We start from the raw sequence: 17,710 nt of genomic DNA, 5'->3' as shown, positions 1-17,710 counted from the left end.
CCTGTTTCAGAATAAAGAATTTAAAAAAGGGGCTGGAGGTGCAGCTCAGAGGTAGAATGCCCCTGGGTTCATCACCAGTACCACACACAAAAAAAAATTTGAGGACCACTAATTCTCAACTGTTTAAATAACAGAGTTCTCCCATTCAAGTACTAAGCAGGCCCAAGCCTGCTGAAGTTTCTCTTATCATATGAGATAGGGTACTTCAACATGGTATGACCATGGATGTTCTTATTTTTATAAATATTCAATAGAGATGGTCAAATATAGGGTCTTAATAGGCCCTATATGGACCAGCAAGATGTATTAGAGCTTTAAACTGACATGGTCTTTTGAAATATCTATTTTATACTATATAATAAAAATTAGCAGTTCAGATTTGAAAAATAAAAGCTAAAACCACTGAGACTTTTTAAAGGACATTAAACAGGAATATATTTTACAATACTACTCCACTATTTAGGATGTCTGTAACAGTCATAATGATAAGAACACTGTCTCCTCAGGGAACCAGCCAATGAGAACCAGTGTAGAATAAGAACAAAGAGAAAAAAAAAGTCTGTGCCTCAAAAGATTATATAGGATACTGATCTCAAATGAGAATTCTATTTGCACTCATCAAAGCTAGAATTGTAATAAAGCAATCCTCTTTACCCTGAACACAAAGGGAAAATAATGACAAGAATAACAGAGTGCATGGCTTTTGGCTTAGGTCCCCAAACTAGCAAGGGATCCACTGAAGAAAACTGGTCAAAACTGATCCAACTGAAAATTCTGTTTTGGAGTTAATGTATCATAGACAATCTTTTCATTTTTTAAACCACTATTGTTATAGTTATACATGGATATCTCCTGAAAAGCTCAAGTATTAATGTTCAGAGTTGATATAATTAAGTCATAAGGGATGTAATGTCATTAGAAAGAAAATCTCCTATAATGGATTTCTTGAGAATTAACTTAGGCCATTGGGTAGTGGCTGGAGAAGGTGGGTCCCTAGGATGCGGCCTTAGAGAGTGTGATTTTGTCTTTGAGTCCCCTTGCTTGTGCACTCTGCTTCTAACCTCCATTATGTGAAAGGAGAGCCCTTGCTCTCCCTCTCTTTCCTGCTGCCATGCCTTAAGCACTACAGACCCTGCCCTCACCTAAACTGGAATCTGAATGCTGTGACCAAATAATCTTCTTTAAATTGTATGGTCAGTCATTTTGGATTATGTTTTGGATTATATTGTGAGAATGCTGGCCCAAACAATTATTGATTGCTTTGACCAAAATACTTTCTCATGGGTATGCTGCTTATCGCCACGGTGGGGGTTTTTCTGGTTATGAATATATATTATTAGAAATATGGTAAACAAGTGAGAACAAAGACCCAACATTGAAGCTGTGGTCCAAGGTATGTGATAGTCTCAAGAGGATTTATATCAAAGCAGAATTCCTAAAATCTATTTTCTAAAAGTTAAGCTATTCTTTTCCAGATACCAATAATAAATAGATCTACTTTACTGGAAAAGATTCACTTAAAACTTACGATCATTAAAGATACTCCACACCTGCCTGAGAATTAGGACTAAGAGTTACAGAATTATAAATGGGGAATGGAGGAGCCAAATTCTGTAATAGCTGATACAAGTCTGTTAAGAAAATCTATTTAGAAAGTGTTACTCATGCCCTCACCAGGTCATATTCATAACAGTAACCTTTGTCTGTATTCAGCCAGAAGGCAGTTTCATCATTAAAGAATTCTAGACCAGAATGCTTAAGAATTTTAACCATGTTCAACTCATTGATAGACTTTGTGGACTAATGCCCCATACTAAAAAGTAATTATAGTCATTTTTTTTAGTTCTGTAAGGTATTCAGACATTTAGGATAAGAAAACTCTTTTAGAACAGTTCATTCATGGCTTTCTTAAACTGTATTGGTTTTATTTAGTTTCAAAGCCAATAAAGTCAGTTTTAGTGCAAACATTACTTGGCAGTTGGACACTGGATGTTAGTAAAATGTTTAGCCTGAATTACCCCTAGACCTCTATAGCAGAGAATTGTTAAAATACTTCAGGTGACCATTAAGAACGGAAAGAGGTGGGAGTTGGTTTTTGTTTCTTGTTTTTGAGTGGGTTTGAATAACTAAAATGAGAATGGAAGTTTGGGGCCTGTTCTCACCTCACTCTGATCACATACCACTAAACACTTAATTAACCTGATTGATTAATTTGTGTCAAGTTCAGTGCAAATATCTATGAAATCTATAAGCCATTACTTCATCTACTAGTAAGTTGGTTTTTAGAATACATTCTACTGTAAAGTAACTGATGTATCACATGTCTCAGAGTAAGGAAACTGCCTGATATGGCAGGAGAAGGAATAAAGTCAGTGCTATGATTTCAAGTCTGTTTCAGTCTGAACTGATGGATTCTGGCAAGAGCTGGACATAGCCAAGGGGATACTATCAGCTAGTAATGTCATCTTTAATATGTCTAATTTTAATAATTTTTATTCAGAGAATCTATGAGCCATTAGGGCAATGAAGTATTTCTGATATGAAACAAAGTAAATGAAAATTGATATTCAATGGGGAAGCATTGTTCGCTTGGACTAAAGTGGGCAAGTTTAATTTAGAAAATTCTACCTAAAAGTCTCCCTGTCCACCGAGAAACTAGTATTACTTGAAGATGTGAAAATTCCTGTGGTTGCCATACTTGATTCTAAATTAAATGCAGATTTAACTAATATATATGTACAATTTTATATCTTTGTTGCATTAAAATGTTCAAAAATACTAAAAATATAATATTTGAAATTTGAAAAAAAAAGATACTCTTTTTGAGCCAGGCATGGTGGCACACACTTGTAATCCACGTGCTTAGGAGGCTGAGAAAGGAGAATCACACAGGTACGAAGCCAGCCTCAGCTACTTAGTGAGGCTCTCAGCAATTTAGTGAGAAACTGTTTCCAAATAAAATATAAAATAGGTCTGGGAGTATAGCCTGGAGGTAGAAAGCCTCTGGGTTCCACCCCCAGTACCACCAAAAAAAAAAAAAAAAAGATACTCTTTTTGAACAACCTAATTGTCAATTCTGGTTGGCTCTATTCCCCAATTAAAATGTCATTAATCTTTTGATGATAGGGATAATATGCTCACTCCACAGGACATATCATAATTTATGTGGCAATGCTAAATATGTGATACACTGATAGTAACTAAAAACAAAAATACACTTACATAACTTTTCTGATCATGTTGATAACTCAAATTAGGAACAAAGATCCCTTGCCTAAATAGATAAGTTAATATAAAAACAAAGGATATTTCCTGAGTATAATATTGAAATTATATTGAATTTATATTAAAATTATGCTTTTATCATATATAAAAAGGTTTCAATTGTCCCAGTTACATAACAAAGACCCACTAGAAACAAACTCTCTGGGTCCGTGACAGTGAAATATAATGACTAAAATCTTTGATAATAAAAGAATTTCACAAAGTTGAAAGATTCTTTGGAAGTAATTTTTTTCTATGAACTTAATGGAAGCTCCTCAACCCTCAGGCTCAACAGTACCTGAGATGTTATGTTCAGAAATTACAAAGTAGAGACAATACACTTAATAATTTTGGGAGAAAAATATGTGTATACCCTTCTCCACATAAAATATGAATAACTGTAGAAACTATAGTTGCAAAGGCAATTAAAATTGAGAAGCTTGAAAGGAAGCTTGGTTCAGGACAGCTCTAAAACTGTCCTTAATATCAGCAGTATTCCTGGTATACCCATAACCTTGATCCAAGATTAAAACAAGAAATAATATTCTGACTTCAAATTCTACCTCAAAAAGAGCCTAATCAGACTTTCTAAGGAATAACAGGAACACATTTTCCTTTTTCTCTTTCCTAAATTTTTAATTCAATTCTAGGGTTCACAGAATCAGAAAACCTCCCAAAATAGGCATCAAATAGCATTGAGGAATAACCTGCATAAAACTCTCAAGTCACACATGGCAGGAGAACAGGGAAGGAAGCAGTCCATTTCTAGTTGTATTCTTTAGATAGCCTGTCAGTCCAAAAAATATTTTTGACAAGAGAGTAGGATGGTTAATATCAAAATCATAGTTTCAAATCAAGACACTAAATTTGATCATTCTATTGATTTTACTGGATAGGCAACAATGCCTATACTTAGAAGCTAAGGCTATGACGTTTTCTTTTTTTTTTCTTTTTATTTATTTATTTATTTATTTATTTTTTATTTTTTTAACAATTTTTTTAATTGAACATAAATAGTATACATTTACACTATATTTGGTGCCCTCTCCCCCCCCCCGCCCCCGTTTTCTCTTCCCCCCTCCCACCAATGGTTGTCCAGGTTAACCATGTCTTATTCATAATTTTATACATGTTCAGGTATAGACCCTCATTAATCAAGATCAGCCTTTCTCCTCTCCTATCTTTCCATTAAAACTTAGCTAGTATTTCCCTTCTAATATCTGGAGTCCCACTGGTATCCTTTGTGTTTTCTAGTTTGGGCATATTAGAGGAAACATGTGTATCTTCTCCTTCTGTGCTTGGCTGATCTCACTTAACATGATGCTCTCCAGGGCTTTCCATCTTCTTGCAAATGATATAATTTTGTTCTTCTTTATGGCTGAATAGAATTCCATTGTGTGTATTTCCCACAGTTTTGCTATCCATTCATCTGTTGATGGTGATCTGGGTTGGTTCCATATTTTGGCTATTACAAATTGTGCTGCTATGAACATAGGTATGCATATGTTGCTGTATTTCTCTGAATTCAACCCCTTTGGAAAGATACCCAGGAGTGGTATAGCTGGATCATATGGTGGATCTATTCCCACCTTTCTTAGGAATCTCCACACAGATCTCCATAGTGGCTGAACTAGTTTGCACTCCCACCAACAGTGCAAAAGAGTTCCTCTTTCCCCACATCCTCGCCAGCATTTGTTGTTGTTTGATTTCTTTATGCTTGCTACTCTGACTGGGGTTAGATGGAATCTCAGTGTAGTTCGGATGTGAGGGCGATCTGGCTGCGACATCTGTCACTCCATTGATCGCCAGGGTTGATTTGGCTGATCTGGCTGGCTAGGCGGGTGTCCCCTTCCTCCCTCACCGCTCCGTGTGCGTCCCTCTGGAAGCTGCGCGCTCGGTGGAAGAGGACGACCTTCCCCGAATAGAGGAGGACCAGGACCGGTCCTCGGTCAAGGGTATACGAGTAGCTGCGCTCCCCTGCTAGAACCTCCAAACAAGCTCTCAAGGTATGACGTTTTCTAAAATAATGAAAACTTACTTTGGAACTTTAATATAAAGATTTATATAACAAGACCTTGTCTTTCGTCAGAATTCTCTATTCTTAAATCACATTGTTAAACAAAAGGTATTCATCTGTGAGAGTACAGAAATGAAATAATAATATTTGATATTATTATTAGTATTGTGGTAATGGGGATGGAACCCAGGGGCATTCTACTATGAGCTAAGCTCTGCAAGCCTATGTTTTATTTTTTTATTTTGAAACAGGGTCTCACTAAATTGCAAAGGGTCTCACTAAGTAGCTGAGGCTGTCTGTGAACCACAATCTTCCTGTCTCCGCCCCCCATATGTTAAGATTACAAACATGTGCCACCACACCAGGCTACCTAACAATATTTAATGTTATTGCTCAATGAAATTAGAACCTATAATGCTTTGGAAAAACACAAGTGTTATTAATATTAGAATCTTGACATTGTCTGGTTTCTCAATATTTCAATACATATATGTATTGCAAAACAATATTATCTGTAGGCTTTCTCTGTAATGGCCAAAGTAAGGTTACCAAAATTATTACTAAAACTAACTACCTTTGACATCAATATCAATGCCATGATTCCAGTATTCATTATGGGTCACTAACAAAAAGCTAGAAACTCTTTCAAAGCATTCTAGTATAGTTTTCAAACTTCAAATAACATCAGCACATTAACAATTCAAATATAGACATTTCAGAGCACCAAATTAAAATAGCATCATTATTATCAGTATGGACAAATTATATCCATGGAGACACTGTTAAAATGCACAAGGGAACTTCAAACATGATATTGTTTTAGTTATAAAAAAAATGGAAGAAAGAAAAAAGAAAAGAAACAAGAGATTAAAAATTTCTTCCAAACAAGCCTAGAAGGAGGACACAAGTTTCCAGGCAAATATAACACCAAACAACTATGTGAAATTAAACACTGTGTTGACAAAAAGAAAATGAGAGTTCTCACCTTCTTTGCTTGGTGTAAGGAAATGTAAGGTATCACCTACCTCAAATGTCCCAGAAGACAGAGCTAACTTGAGGAACTGAAAAACATGTCTGCTGGCAGGGAGCCATATGGCATACAGCACAATGTTTTTCAAAGTTATGGCCCTGGTAATATTGATTTTCCACTTCTGCCAGCAATCTATTTTTATTGTTTTTAATTTGTGTACCAAATATTAAAAGTTAATGTGTGTAAGAAGAAGTCAGATCCCTTCCACCAAACCCAGGCAAGAAGGTCACTGGTCTTCCCTAACTTTGGTAAAATATTTGAAGGTTTATTCTTTGGTTTTGAAAACCAAACACTTGTGATACCATAAGAAGAAAGGAAAGATTATGTGAATTAGTGCAATAAATAGCAGGCTCCATTTCCCCACTCAGCTCCCAGGCAGCCAAGTCTTCATCTACCAGGCAGAAAGTTGAACAAGACTTATTTAAAAATATGACCAGCCAAAGAGGAAAAACAAGGAAACTGAATATCAGAGAGTTCCTCATTAAAAAAAATCCAGTCAGAGGACACCATTTGGAAGTCAACAAGGTCTATTCATCCATTCAAATCAGCTTCTTATATCCACATTTTAAAGTATGAATAAATACCCAACGGCTATCAGACATCTGAAAAAAAAATTTTTACCACGAAAAGGAGCCAACACACACACACACACACACACACACACACACACACACACACACACGCATGCACACACACAAACACAACAACAACAACAACAACAACAACAACAAACACAGCAGAATACCTTGAAACATACAGATTATATGTAAGAGAAGAAAACATACCTTCAGAGAGAAAAAAAATAAATAACCAGGAAATAAAACATGATGCTACCAACAGGAACACAGGGGAAATTCTTAAAACATCCTTGAAAATATCCAGGCATGCTGACCCACACCTGTAATCCTAATACTTGGGAGACTAAGATAGGAGGGTTGTAGGTTCAAGGCCAGCCTCGGCACATAGCAAGACTCTCAGCAACCTAGCGAGATTGTTTCCAAACAATAAATATTAAAAAAAGGCTGAAGGTGCAGCTTGGAGGTATCATGCAATAGATTCAAAAACCAATACCACGAAAGAGTCCTTAAAAATAAAAAATATGATATTAGAAATTAAAAGTAAAATGCTGGAAGGACAATAATTTTATTTATTTTTATTTATTTTTTATTTTTTTTGCTGGTCTGCTGCTGGAACCCAGGGGCATTCAGCCTTCGAGCTACAACCTCTGCCTCATTTTTTATTCTTTATTTTTGAAATGGGGTCTCACTAAGTAGTGGAGGGCCTCATTAAGTAGCTGAGGCTTATTGGGGAAACCATGATCCTCTGGTCTCAGCCTCCCAAATGCTGGGATTACAAGCGTGCGCCACCATGCCTGGCTTAACAATGAAATTTAAAGTAAAAAAAATGTCCAGAAAGTTGAAAGGGGGGGGGGTAGGGAAGGGGGGGGAGAGAAATAGAACAGAACACACAGAGAGAGCAGTTTATCATTAATGTAAAACATAAAGGTTTCTAAAGCCAAAGAACATAAATCTAGATTTAAAAGGTTCCTTAAGGTTCCACCACAATATATAAAATGAGGCCTACTTCAGAGAATATCATCATGAAATCTCAAGAAACTGAGATTCAAAACATCCTATAAACCTTCAGAGAAAAAAATTTACATAGGCCACACACAAAGAATAGGGAATCAGAACTGTGTTTCATTTGTTCATGTCAATCTTTCAAACTAGAAGAAATACAATCACTAAATCCAGGGAAAGCAAACGACTTTTACCAAGAGGGAAAGTAATCACTACTTACCACATGATGGATTTAACCAGCATTTATACAGCATGGTAGCATAAATACTGAATACTGATCTAACAAAATTAAAACTGCAAAAGTAACAAGGTTGAGACCTATGAAGTTCCTGTTTTTGTACATTAGAAACATACATGGTTCAAATACATGAGCAGCATGAGGGATAGAAAGGATGTGTGTACGTATAGTAAAATTATAAAGGAATATGCTAATTATGAAATATAACAAAAATATTATTTATTTCATATATCTAACCCTAAAAGTCAAAGACTTCCATAATTCCAGCCCTCCCCACTTCATACCCCATCTAATTCTGTATCTTGAAAATAATATAACTTTAAATACTATCTAGTATTTATGAAACAATCTCAATCTTTCCTCCTACCACCGCTTATATATAATTGGAGAACCAATATTTGTTAAAGAGTCTTCTACATACCAAAAAAACTATTGGCAAATCTCAAGTACTAAGATAATGCTATATGACATATGATATTTCTTATGTTGTCACCATTTCTTGGAAGAAATGTCAGGCCCACATTTTCACAATCCACATGTAAAAGAACTGACAGAAACAGCATTTATTTTGTCAGTATCTTTGCAAAACAAGCCAAATGCCCTAAGTATGAATAAAACCTGTAGTAAGCATCGGATGAATTCCTTTCCAACTTTTTAAATGGGATGAGTCACTCTAGACCTTTAAGATAATTTTATTTTCATTAAACAGTATTTAGCAGCCACCTAATACCAAGATACTTTCTAAAACACCACAAAGACAAAATCCCTGCTTATAGGCCACGCGTATGCTTTCCTTTATTTAGTATTATGGTGAGTAAATTAAAAATATATCATTGTTGACAGTTCAGTATGAAAGAAATAGAAAGTTGTGATAAGCAACAAGAAAAGGAAAAAAGCAGAAGAAAATTATTTTAGGGTAGACAAGTCAGAAAAAAAAGCTCTCCTTAGGCAAGAAGTAGGCTCTTTCAGAAGAATATTCATTATTGCTCTTTATAGCCTAGCACAGAAAGAATCTGACACACATAGAAAATACTCAAGAAATATTTGCCAAATTAACCTAAGAACTTAACTATCTTAGCACCCAATAAAGCAAGATAGTCAAGCCAAACTGTCTTTGGAAACAGCTATGTTGGGTGGTGAGCACAATGAAAGTAAGATTTTCCTCTGAGAATAGCAGCTCCTTACCTGTTGTTGTACTGGTACTTGCTGTACCACTTGGGTAGGCACTGCTGCTTGACTAGCCACAGAGGTTTGTAAAGTCACTGTGGAACCTGTGTCCGATCCAGTCTCTGATGTCTGCATGATGGTCTCTGAAAGATAGGAAAACAGAAATAAAGTATAAATTGTATGCCATGCTTTGTTACAATTGTTAATATTCTATACTGAGAAATTCAATTCTCATGAGACTTCTCAAACATGATAACTCATTCATGGTCATAGTCATTCTGACCATTTTTTAATAAAAGAATTACTAATCCACATTTTATTTAAAAAATTCTCATTGTTACCTTACTATTAACTGAACTTATTGAAAGCTACTTTCCTTAGATCTCATGTTATAAATTTCAAGCCCTTTAGAAACTATGATGTAAGCCGGGCGTGGTGGCCCACGCTTGTAATCCCCGCGCTTGGGAGGCGGAGACAGGAGGATTGCGCAGGTTCAAAGCCAGCCGCGCTGGCTTAAGAGACCCTGTTTCCAAAAATAAAAATAGGTCTGGGAGTGTAGCCCGGAGGGAGAAGGGCTTCCAGGAACCCCAGTACCACCAAAAAAAAAAAAAAAAAAAAGAAAAGAAACTATGATGCAAAATGTTAGGATGCTCCTAAGATAATTCTCTAACATAAACTCTAATTTGGATGCAAAATATGTAATGAACTATACTTTCCAAGCACTTTTACAGGCTATCAGGATGTCCCTGGAGAAGAAATATAATATAGAATGAAATCATTTGTAGAGCCCTTTGCAAATTAAAAATTATTTGGTGAGCTTAAAAAAATTAGCGTATGTCCCAAAACCAAATGATATACTTTAAATATAGCCAAAGAATCAAGCTTGCTAATTTTATCAGATTTCCTGGCCATCATACCTCGCTTGCTACTTATACATTCAATAAAATTAATATGAATTTATTATCTTATATACGTATTAAATATAAATTGATTTGCTATTGAGCAGGGATCAGAATTCTAATTTTCTTTCTGGAGTAGGAAGAACAGTATTGTAGCCTAAAAAATACTATATATGGTTAAATTTGTGAAGAGTATAGCAAACATTAATTTTAAAAACTTCTGAAGGAATATTCAGTACTCTGAAAACCAACCCCTTTCAGCATCTTTTGTCACAGAATAGCCTCTTCCAATTCTTTTTCCCCCAATTTTTTATCCTTTCATTCAAATTTTTACCAGGACCTCTGAAGACATCAAATCTACTCTTCTTACTTTATAAATGAGGAAACTAAAGGCCAGAGAGGTTAAGAGATTCATTTAATATGAACAAGAAAAGACCTGGTGTTAGACTTTTTCCACATTGAATCTGGGCTTGATTTTCTTTCTAGACTTTGAAACTGGTGTCTCTGTAGGTGAGCTGACAATTTTATTATTTTCTTCATCAAAATCCTAAAGCAACACAACAAACCTGTTGCTATTATAAACCTATTGCTAGTGATAGCTAGCACTAATTGTTTAACAAATGCAAAGGACTCTTCTAAATGTTTTACATGTTAATTCAATAAATTAATCCATGTAACAGCCCAGTGCAGTTGGTATGATTACAATAGCCATTCATATTAAAAGAACTTCAGGTATACAAAGTGAGGAGGGTAGGGGTTAATTTAAAAAAGAAGTGATGGTAACTGTGGCTCATACCCTATTTTTATGGATCAGCTTATTTTCAGCCACAGGATATATGAAAAGGCCAATTTGCAAATACTAGTTTTGTTTTTCAAAAAATAGCTAAAAAGCCAGGTTTTTATGTAAAATTTTACAAATAGTGGCTTATCTTTTACTATGGTGCTGCTTTCCTTGAACTTCCAATCCTCCTGTCTCAGCCTCCCAAGTACTGGGATTGTAAGAGTATGCCACTGCACATGGCTGGTGGATCTTTTTTTTAATTTAACACTAACCCCGAGAGACAGACAGACACACAATTTTGGACTAGCATTATGATCATGAATATGCTTAGAGTGTATGAGAATGACGGTGGTATTCTCTATATAAAACTTTTTTTTTTTTGGCACTGGGGATTGAACACAAGAGCATTTTACCTCTGAGCTACACCCTCAGCCTTTATTAATTATTATTATTATTATTATTATTATTATTATTATTTAATTTTGAATCAGGGTCTCACTAAGTTGTACAGGGCCTCACTAGTAACTGAGGCTGGTCAGGAACCTGAATCCTCCTGCCTCGGCCTCCCAAATACTGGGATTACAAGCATGGGCAACCAGGCTTGGTGTTATATAAAACTCTTATCTAACATTACTAGAAAACTAGTGGTTCTCAAATATTTGGGAAAGAAAACAAAATAGGAACCCTATCTATGCCTGCCTCTTCTTTTTTTTCTTCCAGTATAAACAGAGTTGGGTGAATGGAGATTTGGGTTCAACCATTCCAAAAAGAAAAGCAAAAAACCAAGGTTGATTCATTACATATATATAGACTATAAATCCCATTTGTGCTATAGCCGAGGAGCTATTACTGAGAGCGAGGCAATGCTTTTCTGCAAGGAATGAGGCATGAACCAAACAGTATATCCTCCTCAGAGAGATTTTTTTCAGTTTTGCTTGCCAACTCCAAGATGGCTGATGGTCTTGGTCAGTTTAGTGTACAGAGTAAGAACACAGAGTAGCAAGCTTCTGCTTCTCATTCAAACTGTCAAACAATGGTAGATAAATTGCTTACAGTGAAGTCACTCATAATCATATTCCCTCCTGTATCCCGAGAGTTGACTGAGAATTTTGTCAAAACTAACTTGTATGCATCCAATGTATTGCAAACCAGTCCATATACATAACCCATATTTTGACATTCACTGTTTTAGATCAAACACATGCAAGAATGTAAAGAATTCAGTTATGTTTAAAATTAAATGTACCTTTAAATAATCCTTAACAATTTCTTCTAAACCACATGAGTGTATCAGAAAATTGAAGGCACAGATTTAAAAATTGGTCTCCTATGGGCCATGTTAGACTCCACATACAGGAACTATTTGGCTCAGAGTGATTATACATCCAAATCCTTAACCCCCACCATTTAAAAATAAAAAACCTTTACATCAAAAAAAATTTTTTTTTTTGCCGGGCATGGTGGCGCATGCTTGTAATCCCCGTGTTTGGTGTAAGATAAAGTGTAGGACCTGATTTATCACTTAGGAGGCAGAGACAGGAGGATCGTGCAGGTTCAAAGCCAGCCACGCTGGCTTAAGAGACCCTGTTTCCAAATAAAAATGTATTAAAGAAAATAGGACTGGGAGTGTAGCCCGGAGGTAGAAGGGTTTCCAGGAACCCCAGTACCACACACACACACACACACAAAAAAAAAAAAAAACCCAAAACAACAACAACAACAAAAAAAACAAAAAACAAAAAAACAAAAAAAAACAGGTTAAACCAGACATGGTGGCACACATTTATAATCCTAGTATTTAGGAGGCTGAGACAGAAGCCAGCCTCAGCAGCTGAGTGTGGCTATCAGCAACTTAGTAAGACTCTGTTTCAAAATAAAATATGTAAGTAAAAACCCTGGAGTGGTGGTACATGCTTGTAATCCCATGGGAAGCTGAGATAGGAGGATCACAGGTTTGTGGCCATCCTCAGCTACTTAGCGAGGCCCTCCACAGTTCAGTGAGACACTGTTTGAAAATAATTTAAAAAGAATAGGATTGGAATTCCCCAGTTCCTCAAAAAAAGCAGGATGCCAGATTTTCTTGAAAATAAAAATCTTTAAAGAAAGTGAGCTCATACTATGTATTTCTTAGTCAAATTACTTAAATGGAAATACTAATTCACTTACTTAACCGTTATGGTCATTTGAATGTTTGTTTCCTTTGAGAATAACTAAAAACCTATTCCTATAAATTGAAAACGGAAAAATTACTTTTTGTGTTTAAAACAATACTTATAACATTTATAATTCACATATTTTATGCAGAAGAGTAATATCCAAGCTCTGACCACTTTTCAGAGTCACAAATAGATTTAAGTACATGCCAAAAGCCACAGCACTAGAAAGATTAAGAGCCTAAATTAATCTACATCTATATGACACTAAAGGCCAAGATCTTAACTAATATGTATGTTACATTGCATTTTCAGGATGACAGGACTTCCAAACAGAAAGCTAGACTGTCAATCTGAAAAGCAGTCTTTCAGGATCTCAGTCCATAGTTGTTAAGCTACACTTTCAACAATGGACATCCATCCTATCTTTCTGACACTGAACTTAAGGAAGTATTTCCTCTTTACTTCTAAGGCCATAAAGACCAACCATGCATATTTTCCAGACGTATTTTAACTGATTCTGAAGACTTGTTTTAATAGCAGATCAATTACAATTCTAAAGCATGTTTGAATAGTATAATCCTCCTGCCAGCTTTTGCTTAAATGATGATTTAAAACCACTGATACCTCAGGAGTATTCTGGTGCCTTTCCTACATTTGTGAAAAGTAAGGATCCTCACAGGGGGAGGGGAGCCAGTGTCTTAGCATGCTCTATTTGTAAGTTTTGCTTTCTCCCAGTGAGACAGTGCAAGAGTAAGTCTGAGGTGCGCTCATTCATCCAGCAGTGGTTTCTGGGACTTTGTTTATGTTTGGGAGTAATTTGGTTTGGTCCATTCACAGCCTCCTTTCAAGTGATATTTGTTTATCAGTCACAAACAACTGCAGTCACATAAACCATTTTGATAAGCTAAATAAACCCATGCCATTTGTCCATGATGCCGCCCATATGTAAATGAATAGTATATTTTTGCAGGAGAGACATGCACAATTTCAGTCTAGTCATCCTTGCCTAATGTGGCTGTCAGGTGTGTCATGAGCAACAGATGCTAGTTTGACAAAGGACCTTTTTATTCTGGCTAATTAAGCAGTTGGACACACCCGCCTGTTAAGGGTTCTGCTTTGTACAGCCAGCTCTGGCTGAATCATTAGAATCTACAGCTAAATAGGCCACATTTTGAAAGAAGGCTAATTAACCCCTAGGAGAAGGAAAAGAATATTGTAAAAACCCAGCTGCTGAATGCAACAAGATTAGCATTTCTTCAACCTGATGGGCAAACCTAAACAAATAAAATGTGTTTGGAACAAATATACTTTATTGCAAGTTTTAAGACATTAAAACGTTCTTTGTAAAACTTCCTGAAGATTATCAAATTCACAGTTGGATTCCTTTTATCACACATAATGTGCATGCAAGATTAGATGGTTTAATAGTCTGACCTAATCAATTACTTATCAAATAGAACTATATCAGTAAGCTAGGTTGAAAATAGGTTGTATTCAATTTTATTGGGAGTCTTTCATCCTGAAATAACTTCCTCTCCTATAATGCAAAGTCTATAAAGTATGATTCCACTACACTCACTGAATAGTTTTTAACCCTATGGAATATGACAGGTTTTAATCGATATGGAAAATAAGGATTAATTGATTTTCAAATACAACAGAGAATTTCCTCCCATTCTCCTTAGTATTGAAAGACAATAATGCTAGCTCCAATTCCTACTTGAACCCAATTAACCAAAATCATAATATAGTAACTTAGTATAGTAAAAATTAATCACATCTAAATTGTAGCCATACTCAAGAATAAATTATTTACAAGAACATTAGAAACCTGATTCAACAAAGAATCATACGAATGTCATTTTAATTGAAAATTTCTTTTTAAAATACAAAATAAAGGTTTAAGTTTGATGTGCTTTTAGAATAAGATCCATACTCATTATAATTAAACTTCTGCAGCATAAAACTTTTTATGAATACTATGATTTAGCATCAGCATTCTTAAATAGATATTAGAAAATATAATAGCACACATATTGACCATAATAATTAAAATCTCTATTAATTAAAATTAGACAACTAAAATAAGCAGCACTTTTTCAGGGAAAATATTGTTGACATTTACTTCTTGAACAAAAATTAGAAAGGATGTATACATTTCTGACTATTCTGGAGTAATGATCAAAAAATATTGATTACTCCAACTAGTAAAAAGAAAGTAAGGACATTAAGCAACTTTAAAAAAAAACATGTATAATAATGGGGTACATATGAAATTACGTATATACATATATGTCATACTTATACTTACATATAAGTATATAACAAATACATGTTACATAGTGAAATAATATATCATGTTAAATATGTTACATGATTAAATAATATGTATAATATATATATATATACATATATATATATTACATGGTTAAGTAATTGTGAGATAAATGGTAAATAACTTTCTGAAACTGGCAAAAATATGTTGATTATTTTGCCTATCCCACAAAATATGATGACTTGGCTTTTTTCTCCTCCACCCAGTAAAATAATTTAAAAAAATTAATTAAGCTGTAAACTGTAGAATACCAAGCCTTCTCTACTTAAAATTTACCTCTATGAAAAGTTTATTCACTGAAAAAAACATAGGCTTTTATCAAATCAATCAATAAATTATAACTATAAGAAGAAAATTTATGATTTTCTATATTATAAAAGTTCTGGCCTGGCTGAGAATGATGGCTCACATATATAATCTCAGTACGTGGAAGGATGAGACAGGAGGATGACATGCCAGGTCTGCAATTTAGGGAAATCTGTTTCAAAATTAAGAAATAAAAAAGGCTGGGGGTGTAGCCCAGAGGTAGAATGCCCCTGGGTTCAATCCCTAGAATTCTGCTGTTGGACATAGCAGAGGCTCTGACAGACTCAGGCTCTGATCAGTGGAAAGTGTGGTGGGAGACTTATGCTTAACACTTGACCCAACTAGGAGGATCTCCAGGATCACCACAGACTACCCAATCGTGGTGAATGGGGAGAAGTCAGACCAGTCCAGCCCTAATTGTGCAGAAAAGAGACTCATATTGAGTTTGGTTTCAGAAGCATCTGCCAGCTATGGAGGCAAGGATACCAAGACTCCACATGTGTGGAAAGTGAGGAGCCTGACCTGCGTGTAACACTAGATCCAGCCCCATCTATACTGGACATCTGCATAGACTGAGAAGGACTCAGAGAACCAGGGTTACAGCAAGAAAGGTGCCAGTGGCACTCAGTGTCTGCACAGAGAGAGACTTCAGAGGCCCAGTCTGCCGAATATTCATTTATTTGTCGAGTGGCATTATTTGTTGTTGGGGTTGGTTTGGTTTTGTGTTTTGTGTGTATATGTGAGTGTGTATGTCTGTTTTTTTCTACCCCCTTTCCAAACCCTCCCCCAAGTTTCTTCCCTTGTACATACCTACTCTCTTCTATCTTTTCTTTCTTTTTTGTTTTTTGTTCTATCTTCTTCTCTTTCTTGTTTGTATTAAATCCACTTCATAACACTGTACTAGAAACTCTACATTGGTTACTAGAATACTACTACATATTCACTATCTCCAATCTCTAATATACACTACATTACCAAACTCATACTCTCATTCTATTTGATCCTACCTGAGGCTTTACCCTATCCTGGCATTTACCACTTCATTTCCCTCCTCCCTCAACCTTCACTGTTGAATACAATGCAACTTGCTCTTGGATGTACTAATTTAAAAAAAGTTCTGTCTCTTTATTTAAGTTTGATGTTATAATCCTTATGACTGTGTACAATAAATCTTTGTACTAAATTCATCTGTAGAAAAAATGACGGGATGATAATATGCAGAGTGTTCTGCAGTCAACTTCCTGTGATAACTGATGCCAGTGATTAATGCTGAAGATGATTAATCAGAACACTGGTAACATACACAGGTTGCCTGGGAAACTTTTTCACTTTTCAAACAAAGGTTTTCTCCTACCTAATTCTTCCCATGACTCAGAATAGATTATTTCTTTAAGAAAAAAAATTATTTTGCTGCAACAGTTTTTATATTTAAGTAGATTAATTTAAAACTAAAACAATCCATTAACACTCAAGCCAAAAGACTGAGATTATATAAAAATTGTTATTTGTTTTTATTTCTGGTTATAAAGAAAAGCTGTCATCAGGTACAGATGCCGTTGCAGCTTTTTCTCTTACTCACATTCATGAATTAACAGGCAAATTACTCTGAGCTAGATGACGTATGCTAAAAAATGCCAGTGCCCAGAAAGGAAAAAAACTCTAATAAAAAATAACAAAAACAAAACCCAAGTATCCTAACTCGACATTCTCACTTCCTTGAAGGAGCATCTGCAAACAAAATGGTATACTATATTAAAACATTCTTACCAAATGTATAGGCAAAATTATAAATATTTCTGCCTATTGGTCAAACTAGTGCCAAAATATAAAATCAATCAAATGGAGCATTGACTAATACTTATGAGTCTAAAGATAATGAGCACTGATTAAACATTCTGTAAATAATTTATCATCTTCATTATTATAGATAGTAAGAA

At 35.2% G+C, this 17,710-nt stretch overlaps 1 protein-coding gene across 2 annotated transcripts in view; it reads right to left on the bottom strand.

Moving 5' to 3' along the window:
- The window catches only part of RFX3 (regulatory factor X3), a gene marked incomplete at its 3' end in the record, with an annotated part of 187,571 nt that overhangs the window by 142,014 nt on the left and 27,847 nt on the right, over window positions 1-17,710 (bottom strand). For both annotated transcript variants that reach the window (XM_080709261.1, XM_080709262.1), the window contains exon 2: window positions 9,315-9,439. In XM_080709261.1, the coding sequence (XP_080565387.1) occupies window positions 9,315-9,431 (117 nt within the window). In that variant the 5' untranslated portion in view covers window positions 9,432-9,439. The remainder of the gene's footprint in view (window positions 1-9,314; window positions 9,440-17,710) is intronic.

Source organism: Muscardinus avellanarius (genome assembly GCF_963383645.1).
Source record: "Muscardinus avellanarius genome assembly, chromosome: 13".
NCBI classification, from domain to species: domain Eukaryota; kingdom Metazoa; phylum Chordata; class Mammalia; order Rodentia; family Gliridae; genus Muscardinus; species Muscardinus avellanarius.
The sequence above is the reverse complement of the archived record's forward strand: the minus strand, read 5'-3'. Positions and strand labels throughout refer to the sequence as shown.